Below are 16,172 nucleotides of genomic sequence, written 5' to 3'. Positions count from 1 at the left end.
ATAGACAAGAACTTAGAAGATAGAGCAATGATTTCGTAATATCTTTTCTTCTATCTTTCAGTGATTAAGGTCATAAGAATTATGTTGCATTATTTTTATTTTATTGTGTATGTTTTCTTTGTGATTTCTCTTGATCATATTGTACTTGTATGAATATCTGATTGTCGTAACTTTATATAAAAAAAAAATAGTTCAAAATAATAATATGTAACTTTATTGGAAGTCTACAAATTACTAACCAAATGTTTTCCTCCATGAAATCAATTATACGTTTGAATATCTTTATACACACAACTGTTTTATTTATATTGTATTTAATAATTTTCTTGATATTTTATCATCTTTAATAACCGCGCGAAGCATAAACAAACTCAAGACTAAACAACAAAAAATAATATTATAAATAATGTATATAATCTTGCGTTAGGCCGAAAACATTACGTACCTAATGAAATGATATTGGAGTCTATATGTTCCCATATATCCAATTCACCTTCAAAATACAATAAAATTATCATGACATACTATTTACAATGAAATTATGTTATGCTTATTATTTTAAATTGATAATATTATAAAAGGATGTTATGAAATACATACTCAGTATCGATGCTATTATTGTAGAATTAAAAACAAGAAACTTTTGTAGTAAATTTGGCCTTGCACCCTTGTTCCTAATACTAGTGTCACCACACTAGAAAAAATATATAAAATATGGTAAATTGACAAGGAGGGACCGATTTATAGATTTTTAACATAATCTAGTACGTCCATTTAATATTTAAATGGACGGACGAAATTTGTTCATTATAAAATGTTTTATGTTTTGAGCTTTATTTCACTAGTAACATATACTAATATTTTATCATCAATAAAAAGATTTTGAAGAGTTTAACTTAAATTGACTGATCGAATATATATTGCAAATTTTTTTGAATAATCGAATGTATTGTTGTGCTTCTTTATCAAATCTGTTTCTCAAGCCAAAGTTAAAGGGAGAGAAACCGTTTCTTTTTAAACTAGATCAGTGCAGCCCGTGCTATGCACGGGCCCAACAAATTGGTTAATGAAATTTTTTGATACATTTTACTTGAGAAAAAATTAATTATCGTGAGATATTTGAAACAAATTATTTGTATTACAAAATTGTAAGGAATGCAATTTATATTTACAAATATACTACAAAATTGCCTCTTAGGTATGGAGGAAGGCCAATAGCCCTTTGTTGTTTGTATGAAAGTTTAAGTAAAATAAGAAACTAAAAGTTCTTACAACATTTGATAAGAAAAAGTAAACAAACAATGTAGATTCAAACTGCACAACATGAATAAATGTATTAATGATCTCCTAATTAAGCTACCAAAAATGTTGATAAACAGATCAACACACAATCTCTAGAAAATGTAAGGTTTCATCACCACTTGTATTATTCAGGAAAATAATTAATTAAATAATATGCTCAAAAATACATTTCAATCTAAATATATTAAAATTTGTCAACCGAAAAAAGAAAACAGGAATAAAGACAACACTGCTAATTCAGTACCTAGCCACTTGAAACTTTATTTCACATCATCAATAAATAATATCACCAAAAAAGATTCTTATATATATATATATATATATATATATAATTGATAGGTTTGAAACGTTCAGTATTTTTTAAGCAACCGTCATATAGCATGAAGCTACTTGTTCACAAAATTTCAATATCATGACAATTTGCAGCTTTTTATGTACTCTTCATGAGTTAATCTAAGATTACGTGTATTTTGCACTTCCAATTTAATTCAGTATTGTCCCTAAAATTAAAAAGGATCTTAGTACTTGCTCCTTAGGTTCATTAGATCAATAGTAGTGACAACATCCAAGTATATTAATCTAATGCAAGGTGTCATACACTAAAAAAAGAAAAACAAAAGGAATAAAAAACTCATATACACATCTAAGATCCGAGCTTCTAATGTATAAACATTATAACAAAAAGAATTGAATTGAAGAGCAATAGATTATTATTGTTAAAGAAGTAAAGAAAAGAATAGTCGTTAGGGTCCTCTTTAAATATAACTACAATAGAAATATTTGTTCCTACAACTAATTTTGTCAAGATATCCATAGCAAAATCATGAAAGCATGTAAGATTATATTGATTAAAACTATGCATGTTGCCTCAAAAAAGTAATAAAAGAACTATACAAATATCTAATATTGGAAAATCTACACAAAGTTCATCAAAAAACTTGAATAACTAAGGGTCAGAAGGTGATGAATCTGACCACGAGGAAGGAGCATCCATAGTATGATCAAATTCATAATTAAAATGCAATCTCTTGGACAGAGCTCTGAAATTTTCAAATTTAATGTGGTGCTAATAAGAGGAAGAGCTTCCAAATGATAAACAGATAAAATGTTTCAGGCATAAATAAATAAAAATCTAAAGATAAACCTGAAAATACAATAAGCATAAAGTTTAGTCTGCAAACTATATATTATCTTGACCAATTACAGTATGACTTATTCAATGTATATTGTCTAATATCTCTCTATGTTGACCATTCCTAGTTTTCTTTATAGAAAAGAAAAATATCAACTTAATTGATATTGTATAACTGATCTCCGGAAAAAGTCTTCATAACTTAAGTCGAAAAGAAAAACTTTTCCATCAAATCCAATCACAAAGAATGTACCGCAATTACATGTAGTAATGTAACATATAGCAAGATTGGTGGATCAATTAAAGTGAAGACTCTAGATTAATCAAGTCCTAAATGAGGTACATTCAATTGGGTTAAAGATTATGCAACTGCCTTATGCGGCTAATCCATTAGGAAATGTTGATACTTTAGGCAACTTTTTCAATAATTTTTCATTGATAAATTCCCTTCCTAATTTTTGTAATATCAATATCAAAATACATTATACGTATTTGAGCAAGTTTAGTATAATAGAAGAAATGAAGATGAATAATCATAAAATTCATTCAATAGAGATGAACCTGCTCCAAGTTACCATTGATCTCTATTGTACAACCTTAAATTCATGAAAATACCCTTAAAGAAACAAACACAACTGTAAATCTAATTAAAAGAACAAAATATAAAAAAGTTGAAATGAAAAAAGTGATGATATAAGTTTAAATGTTAATCTTATTCTTTCTTTCTTTTTTTTTTTGGTAAAAAAATGTTAATCTTATTCTTTGTTAAGGTTTAACATTGTTCAGTCGATTCTTAGAACCATCAGACATGATTTTTTCTCCTGCACATATACAAATTATCATTTGACATATAAAAAGTGCTAAGCTAAGTTTGCAACTCAAGAGTTAAGAAGAAATGCACAATACATCTGTTGAGAAATATTGTTTGTACTTTTAGTTCAAATTGTGTATTTGATTACTCTGATGGCCCAATATTTTATATTTCTAAGAGCTCACTTATAGATGCTCCTAGAAAATGTTATTTAGGGGTGATGCAAAGGAGAAGCATATTGTAAGCACGGACCCGACATAATGAATCTTGATTAAGGAAGATCTGTACGTGCCAAAAACAATAGCATAACGAAACTCATACATTTAGAAAAGCATAATGGTACTTAAGCACTTTATGCTGAGGAATAAAAAATTCATGTAGCACATTGATTTAGAAAGAAAGAAAAGGAATTCATATTTGCCTCTTTAGTCTTATAAGTGTAACATCTCGAGGAGGAGTAAGAACATCTCAACTCTCATTTTTTTTCTTGAAACTGATAATGTTACATCTCAACTCTCATCCTAAAACAAAAATGTAAGTCGTCTATAGAGAATAGCTTGTCAAATGACTAACAATATATATTAACCATCTTATCCATCCTAAAATACATTTGTCGACATCTAATATATAATCTCATCAAAGTCACTCTCTTACATTTAAAACTTCGAATGTTAAATATATATATGTACCTTTTGATGTTTGAACTCAACACCTTCCATCAACTCCAAAGGTGAAAGGAGGTGGAATAATTAGTGATTCTCTTAGTATACACATTCACGACACAATGAGTGTTAGAACTTGTACCATGACATAGCCAAAGTAGAAAATATCTTATATGTATAAAGAAAAAAAAAATAGAAATGTAAGATGCAGCATACTTGATTTAGGCTTCTGGGGTATTTAGTAGTAGTAAATTCATTCAGAAATTAGTTCTTTCCTATTGAAAAAAGACCAATATATCTGAGGAACTTTTAGAAATTAGTTTACATGCTGTAAGTTCTTCAGCAATGAAGCTTGACAGCTAGCTCTGTACTCAAGAATTTCTTAGCCATTTTGTTCTACTTATTTAAGCCTAATATCAAGAAAAATGAACCATGAAATCTATAAATTTTTACACATAGAAAAAACAAATAAGGTCAACCCGTGAAATTAGTCACGGTGCATAAAAGCAAGCTGACACGGACATCACGATTATTTTTAAAACTATATAACAAACAATTACATCATTTTTTCTTTGATTCCACAGTTGTATCTAGTCTAGAATGTAGATATGTTCAAGGAGTTGGTATGACTTTTCAAAACACTATTGACATAGTATGTTTTGTCATGAAACGCTTTTGAACTTATTTTTTAATAATAATCTATACTAAAATCAACAAATAAATTTGACGAAAATAATCTCAAAAACTAAACTTTAGGCAAAGTAACTTGTGTGTGATAAAATCACAAATGGAGATTGACAAAATTTATGCAACAACAATAATCTCGAGTGAATGACTTCGCATATGCTACTTCAAATGAGCCGACTTTGAAAGCTCACACCGCATTCTTCACAAATATTCATTTTTTACCCCTATTATTGAATTTTGAATCTCAATTACAATACAATTTTTTTAGCTATTAATTTTTAATTGCATTCTTCAATTTCTCTTGTTCGAGAACAAGCAATAATGAAGACCGAAAGGAAGAAAATTAATGTGACAGAACAATAATAGTAAGAGATAGAACAATAACAATAGCAGACATGAATTTCACCCATAAAATTGAAATTATGAACGCTACCAGAATAAGATTGTGAAAATATTGAGAGAAAAAACGAATTTGATTTTGCAGTACCGTATGAAAAATCAAAGAGAACATAGAAGAGAGTGTTGGGTAGAACAATAACCCAACAACTATGAATTTTAAGTTATGATATTGGAAATTTAATCTTTTCTAAAAGAAGATCAGGGCAAATATTGAGGCAAAAGCTGACCTAAGAATGCACGTTCAGATACGCAGACGAAGTTAATGAGTAGGCCCTTGAATTTAAGTTTGGATGAAAGAAAATTATGGACACTTGGGAGGAGTCTTCTAGAAATTCTCCATTGTTGGAACAAAGAAATGAAACGACCGAGTGTTCTAGAAAGGCCAAGAAAAAGCTGATTCTTTCTTTTGTCTTTGAGCAAAATGACGAATTTACCCTTGATCGTTCTTTTGATGGCGTTTCTATTTTGCAATGAAAGATTTGTCAAGAAAGTGTAAGAGCAGTGCATCTTCACTTCTAGCATTCTATTTTCATGAAAGTGCGCATTAGATAATGCATTCTACAACATACAAATACATAAATAATGAGTTAAATTAACAACAAAACCACAAGAAACAAGGCCACATCGTGTAAGAAAATTTTAATTGAGATCAGTAAACAAACATGATTACAACAATAACATGAAAATCAAAATAAAACCAAAATCACCTTAGCATCCTCAACTGTAGCAACGGTGACATAGCCGAATCCACGAGAGCTAGCAAGATAGAGGACATGAAAATTTTCATCTAAGTTCTAACAGACAACACAATCATAAATAAAAGGAGGGTGAAGGTAACTTTGCAAATACAACATTTATCAATAGTCAATACACCAATAAAAGGGTAAAAAATTTCAAATGTAACCCATCAAAAAAATAAGGTAAAATAATCGAAGCAGACAAATAATTGCAGAAGAAATTAAGAAAAAACAGAATAGGAAAGAAATCACAAACACAATGCTTTGATGTAGCGAAGGGGAGAGGGAGAAGGACAAAAAATTTCTGAAGTAGCAATAGACAATCGAGAAAAAAATAATACTTATCCAGTTGCAGTTTCTCCGACATGTAGTATTCAATCAATTTACATACTCTTCTACCTTGATCAAACTAACTATTTACTATAGTTGAAGTGCAAAAAGCCTTACCCAATAAATATAAACAAACATAGAATTGAAAGAAAAAACAAGATAGGAGAAAAATAGAGTTTCAATTTTATTTTTATTTTTGAAAAAACAAGATAGGAGAAAAATAGAGTTTCAATTTTATTTTTATTTTTTGATGAATTCGATATTTTCGAAACCACCTAGAGTCTTACTATCTAACTAAGAAAGTTACAAGAATTTTGCTTCATAAAATCCAGAAAAATGAAGCATTCATCAGTAACTTGTTCAAATGATCCTCCATGAAGGAATCTCCGGAGAGGGATTGAAATCAATATTAGGAGAGAAAGGAGACGATTTTTATCGGTAATACTTTCAGATTATTTTAGGAAAGTTGCTGGCAGAGAGTGAGAGTGGAAAGATGAAGATTCTTCCGGAGGAACATATACCAAAAAGTCTTTAGGATTGTTAATATATTTTTATAGTTACAATTTTGCCCTTGTAAGATTGGTTTAATATCTATTTTGCCATTGGTCGTCCGGTCGTCATCATGCTTCTATATAGTAAAAATATAATTCGGATTTTATTATGTCAGATTTAACCTTTCCTTTAATTTTTTTATTCACTATACCATATTCCTGTTTTGCATATAATGCATAAGAATGTTTAAAACTTGTATAAAGTATAAAAACTCCAACAAGTTAAATGCTAATTACATCCTATATCTAAAGTTTTTTAAATTACAATAATTTCAATTTTTTTAAACTCACAGATATATTGCATTTTCGCATGATACATAGCAAACGATACATAAGTTATGTATTAGATATATAACATAACTATAAATCAGATTCATACAGATTTAGGTTTAAAATAATTGATATTATGTATCAATAATAACATTGTACACAAACAAAATTATAATGCAGTGGAGTGATGTGTCCGGGAATTAAGAGAGAGAAAGGAAAATTGAACTTTTATAATTAACTCAAATGATAGAAAGATTATGTTATCTTAAATCGTAATTACATAATTTTCCTTTAAACTTATTTTTCTACTAATGAACATGTTCAAAACTCATTGTTTTATGGAAAAATTACTTGAGTGGATCCTTTTTTAAAAATAATTACTTATTTTAAATATACTCTTTAATTATTACCATTTATAGCAATATATAACAATACTATATGTTTTATTAGATTTGTCTTTCTCTTTTGCCTCTTTCTCCTTTTTCTCTCTCGCCTTTTTAATTTTTATCTCTTTTTCTTGCTCTTTCTCCCCTTTTTTCTTCATATTGTTCTTTTTCCCTTGTTTTCTTTCTGCTGCTGCTTTTTCTTTCTATTGTTTTTTCTTTCTTTTTTCTTTTTGTTGCACTTTCTCCCTCTCCCTCTTGCTCTTTTCCCCTTTCTCTCTCTCTATTTTCTTTCATATAGTCAATGATTCGTAGACTAAATAATTTTTTATTAATAATTAATTAATTAGACAAGTAATCTAATCGTAACAAATGAAGAGACATTATAAATTGCAAAATGAATTAAACTTGAATTAAAAATGTGTTCCACACATATTAAAGTTGAATTAGAAGAGAATTAATATGAATGCAAAATGTAGCAAACGAAAGAGCATTCTATGATCTGTAAACGGAATGAATTTGTATAACAATGAATTTCACAAGTAATTAAACGTAAAAAATCAACTAATAAATTGCAAAAATTAAAATTGTATTACACTAATATTAAACAAGTAAATAAATTAAACTTCCTTTAAAATTGTATTACACAATATTAAAGTTGAATTAGAAGAAATAATTAAGAATGAATGAAAAACGTAACTAACGAAAGACAAGACAACGATCTATAAACTGAATTAAACTTATATTATTCATGAATAAAACATGTATTATATGTGCCTTATAAATTATTTTTGGTTTGTATCACTAAGAACGTGAGTGATGTATTATAAGTGTGTTACCTAAATTACTTTAGTTCATATCATTAAAAATGGAGTGAAGTTTGCAATATGTATTATAAATGTAGGATGTATTATTCATGATTTTAATACAATTTTAATACAATTATGAAACATATCTAATACAAACGTGATATAGTTTCGTAAACTTCATCCTTTTTGAGATTCAATCTAATACTTCTCCTAAAATCAATTCTAAACTTAACCAAATCCTCTTTAAATTGAGATTTTAAACTCCAAATGATATTTTCAATTATTTGTAGGAACAATCTATCCAAACTAAAGAGCAAACAGGTAATCTAATCGTAATAAATGAAAAAAACCTAATAAATTGCCAAATGAATTAAACTTGAATTAAAAATGTATTACACACATATTAAAGTTGAATTAGAAGTGAATTAAATACGCATGCAAAATGTAGCAAACAAAAGAGCATTCTGTGATTTGTAAGCTGAATAAACCTTGTATCAATAATGAATTAAACAAGTAATTTAATCATAACAAATCAACCAATAAACTGTAAAATGAATTAACTTGTATTAAAAGTGTATTACACAAATATTAAAGTTGAATTAGAAGAGAGAATTAAGCATGGATAAAAAATGTAACTAATGAAAACACCAGACAATAACCTATAGAGTGAATTAAACTTATAACAATAATGAATTAAACAAGTAATCTAATAGCAACAAATAATAAACTACTAAATGAATTAAATTTGCATTAAAAGTGTATTACACAATATTAAAGTTGAATTAGAACAGAAAATTAAGAATAAATAAAAAAACATAACTAACGAAAGACAAGATAATAATCTATAGACTATATTAAACTTGTATTATTCATAAGTAAAACATGTATTATATGTGTCTTATAAATTATTTTGGTTTGTATCACTAAGAACATGAGTGATGTTTGCAATATGTATTAAAAATGGAGTGTGCATGTATTAATCATTTGGTTGGTATCACTAAGAAGAGAGTAAAGTTTGCAATATGTATTAGAAATGTATTGTTCATGAATAAACCTTATATTATACGTGTCTTATAAATTATTTGATTTGTATCACTAAGAAAATGAGTGATGGTTGCAATATGTATTATAAATGGATTGCTCATGAATAAAACTTATATTAGATATGTATTATAAATTATTTTAATTTATCACTAAGAAAATGAGTGACGGTTGCAATATGTATTAAAATGTAATGTGGATGTCTTAAAAAGATATTATTAGTGTATTACCTAAATTATTCTTGTTGGTATCACTAACAAAGGAGTGAAGCGTGCAATATGTATTATAAATGTACTATTCATGAATAAAACATGTATTATATATATCTTATAAATTATTTTGATTTGTACCACTAAGAAAAAGACGACGTTTGCAATATGTATTACAAATGTATTGTTCCTATATTATAAATGTATTAAGAGTGTGTTGCTTAAATTATTTTGGTTGATATCACTAAAAAGAGTGAAGTTTGTAATATGTATTATAAATGTATTGTTCATGATTTTAATTCAATTTTAATACAATTATGAAACATATCTAATACAACTTTAATACAATTGCGATACAGTTTCATAAACTTCACTTTTTTCGAGTTTCTATCTAATATTTCTCCTAAAATCAATTATAAACTTAACCAAACCCTCTTGAAATTGAGATATAAATTCCATACGACATTTTCAATAATTTGTAGGAACATCCTATCCAAACTAATCACAAATTCGTAAAATTCAAATAATGAATTCAAAATGTGAATCTTTATAATGACCATCAATGGTGAACTTTTGTTGTTGTAGTTTTAGAGATTTGAAATTTTTGCTTGAAAACATGATTTTGTATAAATTTTCATCTTTTCATTTCTTTTTTCGTTGTATTTTTTGGATAAAAATAATGAAATATGAAAAATTGATTTGTTATTTAAATGATAATTTGAAAGAAGAAGAAGAAATAAAAAAATAAAAAAAAAAAGAGAAAAGAAGAGTCGGAAGATAATAATTATAGAGAAAAGAAAGATGAAGAAGAATTAAAAAATAAAGAGGAAGAGGAAAAAGGGCCGAGAAAGAGGCAAGAGGCGGTACATTTTTCTTAATTTCAAAAAAATTGTTATATTTAGTTAGAAAAATTATATTGACATAAATGGTAAATATTTTTTTAATATAGCATATTTATGTGATTTACCCATTGTTTTATTGGGCTGGTCGGCCCACCCAAAGCCCAGCTAACCAATAAACATTTTTGTATAAATTATAGGAACCACATATTATAAGTACTAAATAACATCCTATCCCTTCTAGTTTTCTATTTACCAAAAATCCCTTAAAAATGATGTTTGCGGGATACATAGCGTTGTGCACGGGATACATTAGGTTTGATACATTCCACATAGCGGGATACATAACATTGTGCACAGGATATATTAGGTTTGATACATTCCACATAGCGAGATACATAGCGTTGTTTACGGGATACATGCGGGATACATAGCGTTGTGCACGGGATACATAGCGTTTGATACATTCCACATAGCGGGATACATAGCGTTGTGCACGGGATACATGCGGGATACATATGTAAATAAGGGATTTTTGAAATTTTTGAAATAAGTAGGGATAAATGGATATTAAGGTAAGTAAAGGAGTGTAGTTAAGTAATTTGTCCAACATTTTTTAGGGCTGTGCCGTACAACATTTTACCCCCAATTTCTACATTCTGGTAATCTAGTTTATCAACATGAACACATTATATATAATCAATACACTTCAATTGCATATGTTGTGACGAAATATATATAATCAATACACTTCAATTGCATATGTTGTGTATATATATATATAGGAAATTTATACTGTTACCATAAGAATATTGTGTATTCGTAGGAACTTATACATATTGTGTATATAAACGGTCAGATTTAACTTTTTCATCTGTAGCCTGTAGGAAAATTGCCACATCCAAAGGATTTATCTTTTACTCATCATTAATGTATATATATATTGTAGATTAAGTAATTTTAGTTATGAAGTGTTTTTTATTCATTACAAAATTGTTTTTTGGTAACTTTTCGTGAGATTTTTTTTTATTAAAATAGCAAATCGTAAAAGGTTTATAAAATTTCCTTGAGATGTTTATTTGTTTACCAAAAATGTCAATATTTTAGAAGATTAGATACAATATATGCAGCCCAATATTTTATTTTATTTTAATTTACAAAAGTGAAAAAGCGAATAATTGTTGAGAATTTGTCACTACATGACAAGCATGTACAGTAATTAGCATAACATAACCCATTATTTAATATATAGTAATTGGTAAAAAAAAATCGGTAATTTTTTTATGGTTATATTATAATTTAATTTTTGTATTTATAAAATAATAATAATTGGTGTTATTTATGATAAATTTTATAAGAAGATGAAAGAAAAATAAAATAGATCATCAAAATAAAAAACCCAAATCAACCGCGTTAAATTAAATTTTTTTATTTAAATAAAATATCACAAAAATGAATTTAAAATTAAGTTATTTCATTGATGTTTTGTTAGATGGAAAAAAGTATATTTGAGCCACTTATATAACGATAGAGCTATATATGTGAGCTACTTTTATACCGATATTGAAACCACAATTACATATTTAACTCTTTCCCATCTCATTTTTAATTTCTTCCAAAGTCAACTAATAATTATAACAATATATATATCCACGCCATACACGTCCCTTATGCATGCAAAAAAGCTTCATAATTTTACAGTATTCTAGTTAAAGGTCCTAAATTGTGCAACATATTATAAATATATATATTGTCTTCACTGAATTTTTCAGTGAGAAGTTTTTGTCTCATAGATTTTAAAAAAAAAAAATAAAAAAAATGAAGAAATTAGGATGAGTCTCCAACTGATAGGAAATCTATAAATCTCACTGGAGCCTTTTTGCTTTGTGAAGAAATATTATTATCACAGCCATTTTGTTGTTCCACTTCTTCATCTGTGCCCCTTCTAATTGCAATATGATCTATCACTTCACTTTTATTTGAGCCTGCAGTATTATTATTCACTTGTAGAAAATCATAACATTCCACTTCTTCATTCTTATCTGCAATTTCCACACCTAAATTACTTAATATAATTAATCACATGCATGTGCGCTAATAACGCGTAAAATAATTTATACACTATCAAGTCATGCGTACATCGTCTAAATATAACTACAATAAATAACAATCCATTATGACTGAGATACAACATGCATGCCCTTCCTAAATCTATCGTAAATTCCTTTTTTGCCGTCAGGGTTGGTGTGCATTAATATACCTTCCTATACTTCATTTATGAGATTTCACTGGGTATATTGTTATTGTAGTCCCTTCTAATTTCACTAGGCCCCTAAAATGATTTAACTTTAAAAATTTCAACAAGATCGATCGAGACTATAAAAAAAAGTATGTATAATTTAAATAATACAAGAATCACGGACAATAACTATTACGGTTAGAATCGACTATATAAATCTCCGATACCATAAATGTTCTGCTTGGATCTGTATTAGTATGATACTAATATTCTGCATGCACTTAAAGGATAATCTAACATTAGGTACTTCTTTAATATACTCTAGTTTCATCTCTAATATACTATTCCAAGAATATTCTTCGCTCCAGCAAGCACATGCACTAAACAATATATGTAGATTTTCATCTTCTATTTTTTTTTAAAATCTTTTGTTAGATTTTCCTGGAGTACTGTATATAAATTAAATCACTCAAAGAAATTAAGTGTGTTTGGTATAAATAATTATTTTTTTTCAAAAAAATAAACGGATTTCTTAATTATTTTCTTGTGTGCTAAGTATAATTTTTTTAATCCTAAAAACATTTGTATATAATCTAAACAAACACTATGAGAGGTGAGACATGGGTAGAGAGGTGGAGACGAGGGCTATAGGGGTTGGGAGAACACAATCAATCAATATGAATATCACTTTAATTTCTGAAACTTGTTTTCCCTATCGTACTTCAAGTAAGAAAATCAATCATTATCCTCATTTTTAGGGAACTATAGATAAAATATTTTTCAAAATTTTTGACCAACCGAACAGAGAGAAATAGGTAAACAATGAATAATATAGGTATACATACCTTGATCCATGTTGAAACGCCGAGGAATCATGTGGTTGAAATGAAGCTTATCTTTTGGATAAAAGGAATTATAAGTAGTACTGAATTGGTAACAATTAGAACTATATCTTTCTAATAATTGTTGATCATGATCAATATAACTTTTTCTCATATTATTGTCTTGTTTTTGGGCAGCTCTATTTGAATATATCTTAGATCTTTCTCTACATTTTCTGGACATAATAACATGCCAATGATTTTTCACAGCATTATCAGTACGACCAGGAAATAGCCTAGCTATCATTGCCCATCTATTCCCATGAATTCTATGTGATGAAAGAAGTCTTTCTTCTTCCTCTTCTGTGAATGGACTTCTGTTAATTCTTGGATCCAATTGATTGTACCATCTCAACCTACAACTCTTTCCTGTCAAAAATAAAGTTAACAATTTAATTAACATCATAATACATACATATATATATATATATATATATATATATATATATATATACCTCATTTGCACATCATGATTATACCAAAATCTTAAATTCTTCATTATAATACTCCCTATCCCTAATTACTTGTCCACTTTTGAATTGACACACCTATTAAGAAGTCAATAATTGACATAGTGAATTTACCGTTTTACCCCTATTAATTATGAAGTGGATGAATTAAGAACTTAATATTTTCAAGAAGTTCAACCCTTTTTAAAGTAATTAATTGAGGGTATAATAGGTAAAAAAAAATGTCCTTTCTTGATTTGTCAAAATGGACAAGTAATTAATTAGGGACAACTAAAAAAGAAAATGTGGACAAGTAATTAAGGACAGAGGTAGAGGGAGTAGGTAATTAGGTGATCACTTGCTAATGTCCTCGTTAAATCCATTGTCTTATATATCAGACGTGCGAGAGTGCATGCATGGGCGGAGTTAAGGGCTGAAGAGGTTACGTTCCATCCAGATTAATCTCTTTTGGTATAAAAAATTATATTGTTTATACAAGGTTAATGTTGTTTTTTTAATTATGTATATATATGATTGATGTTGAATTCTATTGATTTTTTCGGGTGTTTGCTTTTGTTGAGTTCATATATAGGATCTTTATGGGTGGGATGATTTCTTTATATGGTATTAGAGGATTAATGGTAAACGTGCGCAATCACCTAATGAGCTATCTTTTTGAGTTAAAGTGTTAAACTAAGCTCAAAATCTATTTTTCTTAACATGGTATTAGAGTTAACAAATGTGCATGAATTAGTTGAAAATTTTCTTTTTCCACTCATTTTCCGATAGCATATGGATGTGTTGATATTGAAGTATTATTGAAGCCCTAGAGGCATGTTATAAATAGAATACCGTACCCATGTTATATATACTGGTACAATAAAGATAATAGAAAAATAAGAATTCTACTACTCGATCCCTCCGACCATAAGATGTGTTTAAGCTTACATAACATGTAAAAGACTTTTCTATTTAATTACTTAAGCTTCGTGCTAAGTCAAAATCAGACAAACAGAATGAATAGTACTATAATTACTATTAATCGTTGAACGAAAGAGTGTTAGATGTTCACGATCGGTACCTGATCTGCCTTGCAAGTTTAGTGCAATAGCGTTCCAATTATGAGGTCCATATTTTGCAACTAACTCTCTCAATTTCTCATCTTCATGAGGCCTCCAATGCCCTCTGCTACACATGATCGATCGATCTAGACCGTCCAATAATAGACTATATACGATATAAATACTCGTAGCTTGATCAACTCTTTTTCTTGGTGATTCTTAATTTCCTTCTCCAAAAAGCTTCAATTAAAAGCACATAAAATTAATTGGTAACTTTTAACCTAGGTATAGAAAAAGATCATATAGTTGAAAAGTAAATCAGATCGATCATGAAAATTATATTAATCTTCAGATCGATAATAGAAACTTGAAATTAAAAAGTTGTACCTGAGATTGAGATAACAAGGCTAACAAACAAAGAAAATGATGAAAATGAATGGAGAGTAGTACATGAATTTATATTTATGGAAGAGACTTATAGGTTGCGTAGTTGGAGAGAATCTTGTTCTGCTTTCAACGTCTTTACTGTTTTTCTAACCTACATGACATCTGCTCATAACCCACCTTACACTAATCCTTTTCTATATTTTATTCATTGGAGTATTAATTAACAAAATATTTACACTTACCTTATCTATATTTTTTCCTCTTTTAGTTGTCGCGTTACCTCTTTTTTGGTTCATTAAGAAAAAATATTAAACAAATGTACTAGTTTATAATTAAGTTACATACTCCCAAGTTAACTTGATAAAATTATTTCTGTCTTTGATAAACTTATCAATAGTTATAACCATAATGATCCTCCTATTCAACTACTTCGACCATTTTTAAGCACCTAGTGTCTAAAGATTCAATCATTTTTGTAAACAACTTGATTGTTTTATCTTAAATATTGTGCACTAATCGTCTTTAATATTAAATGTATAGTTGAAAATAATTACCAACTTTAATCTTAAATTTTAATTTATTTTGGGAAGATTTTTCTGAGGGAAAGTGACTATTGATTTGGGATGTAAGGAGTAGTAATAGATAATATGTCTTATTTTTCAAGATTATTACAGATCTCAATTTTAAGGTAGTGTATATATATATCTTAAGGTGATTTTTATGATATAAGAAATTATTTACAATACATGACTATAACAACGCTACATAAAGTCACAAGTCTCTAAGTTTATCAAAAAAAACTTAATAAAACTTGAATATTGTTTCCATAATATTCGAGCGGAGATGTTAGAAACTTCAACCTATATATAGGAACACGAGCAGCACATCTTTTTCAAAATTAGGAATAATTCCACACATCGAACCTTCGACTAATAAGGTGAAAGTCATAAAAGCCAATCAACTTAATTAACCACAAATATTTTGCATATGTAG

General features: G+C 27.9%; 2 protein-coding genes across 2 annotated transcripts in view; one reads left to right on the top strand and one right to left on the bottom strand.

The window, feature by feature from the left end:
- Positions 1-16,172, top strand: part of LOC125813833 (tubulin-folding cofactor B) — a 228,890-nt gene that overhangs the window by 74,230 nt on the left and 138,488 nt on the right. The window lies entirely within an intron of this gene.
- LOC125813834 (transcription factor MYB54-like) lies at positions 11,990-14,933 on the bottom strand. The gene is made up of 3 exons (XM_049493304.1): positions 14,813-14,933; positions 13,247-13,651; positions 11,990-12,204 (listed from the first exon to the last, which is right to left on the bottom strand). Exons 1-3 carry the CDS (start codon positions 14,925-14,927, stop codon positions 11,990-11,992), a joined length of 735 nt encoding a protein of 244 aa, XP_049349261.1. The 5' UTR covers positions 14,928-14,933.

This window comes from Solanum verrucosum, unplaced genomic scaffold, assembly GCF_900185275.1.
Source record: "Solanum verrucosum unplaced genomic scaffold, falcon-dt-bn FXZP01000205.1, whole genome shotgun sequence".
Classification (NCBI taxonomy): Eukaryota; Viridiplantae; Streptophyta; class Magnoliopsida; order Solanales; family Solanaceae; genus Solanum; species Solanum verrucosum.
This window is presented reverse-complemented; position numbering and strand designations above follow the sequence as displayed.

Excerpts from the sequence above, each read along its gene's own strand:
- LOC125813834 (XM_049493304.1), bottom strand. The coding sequence starts at position 14,927 with ATGTGTAGCAGAGGGCATTGGAGGCCTCATGAAGATGAGAAATTGAGA. Across the intron at positions 13,652-14,812 it reads AAACTTGCAAGGCAGATCAG|GAAAGAGTTGTAGGTTGAGA; the intron begins GTACCGATCGTG and ends TATTTTTGACAG. Across the intron at positions 12,205-13,246 it reads GCGTTTCAACATGGATCAAG|ATAAGAATGAAGAAGTGGAA; the intron begins GTATGTATACCT and ends TGGAAATTGCAG.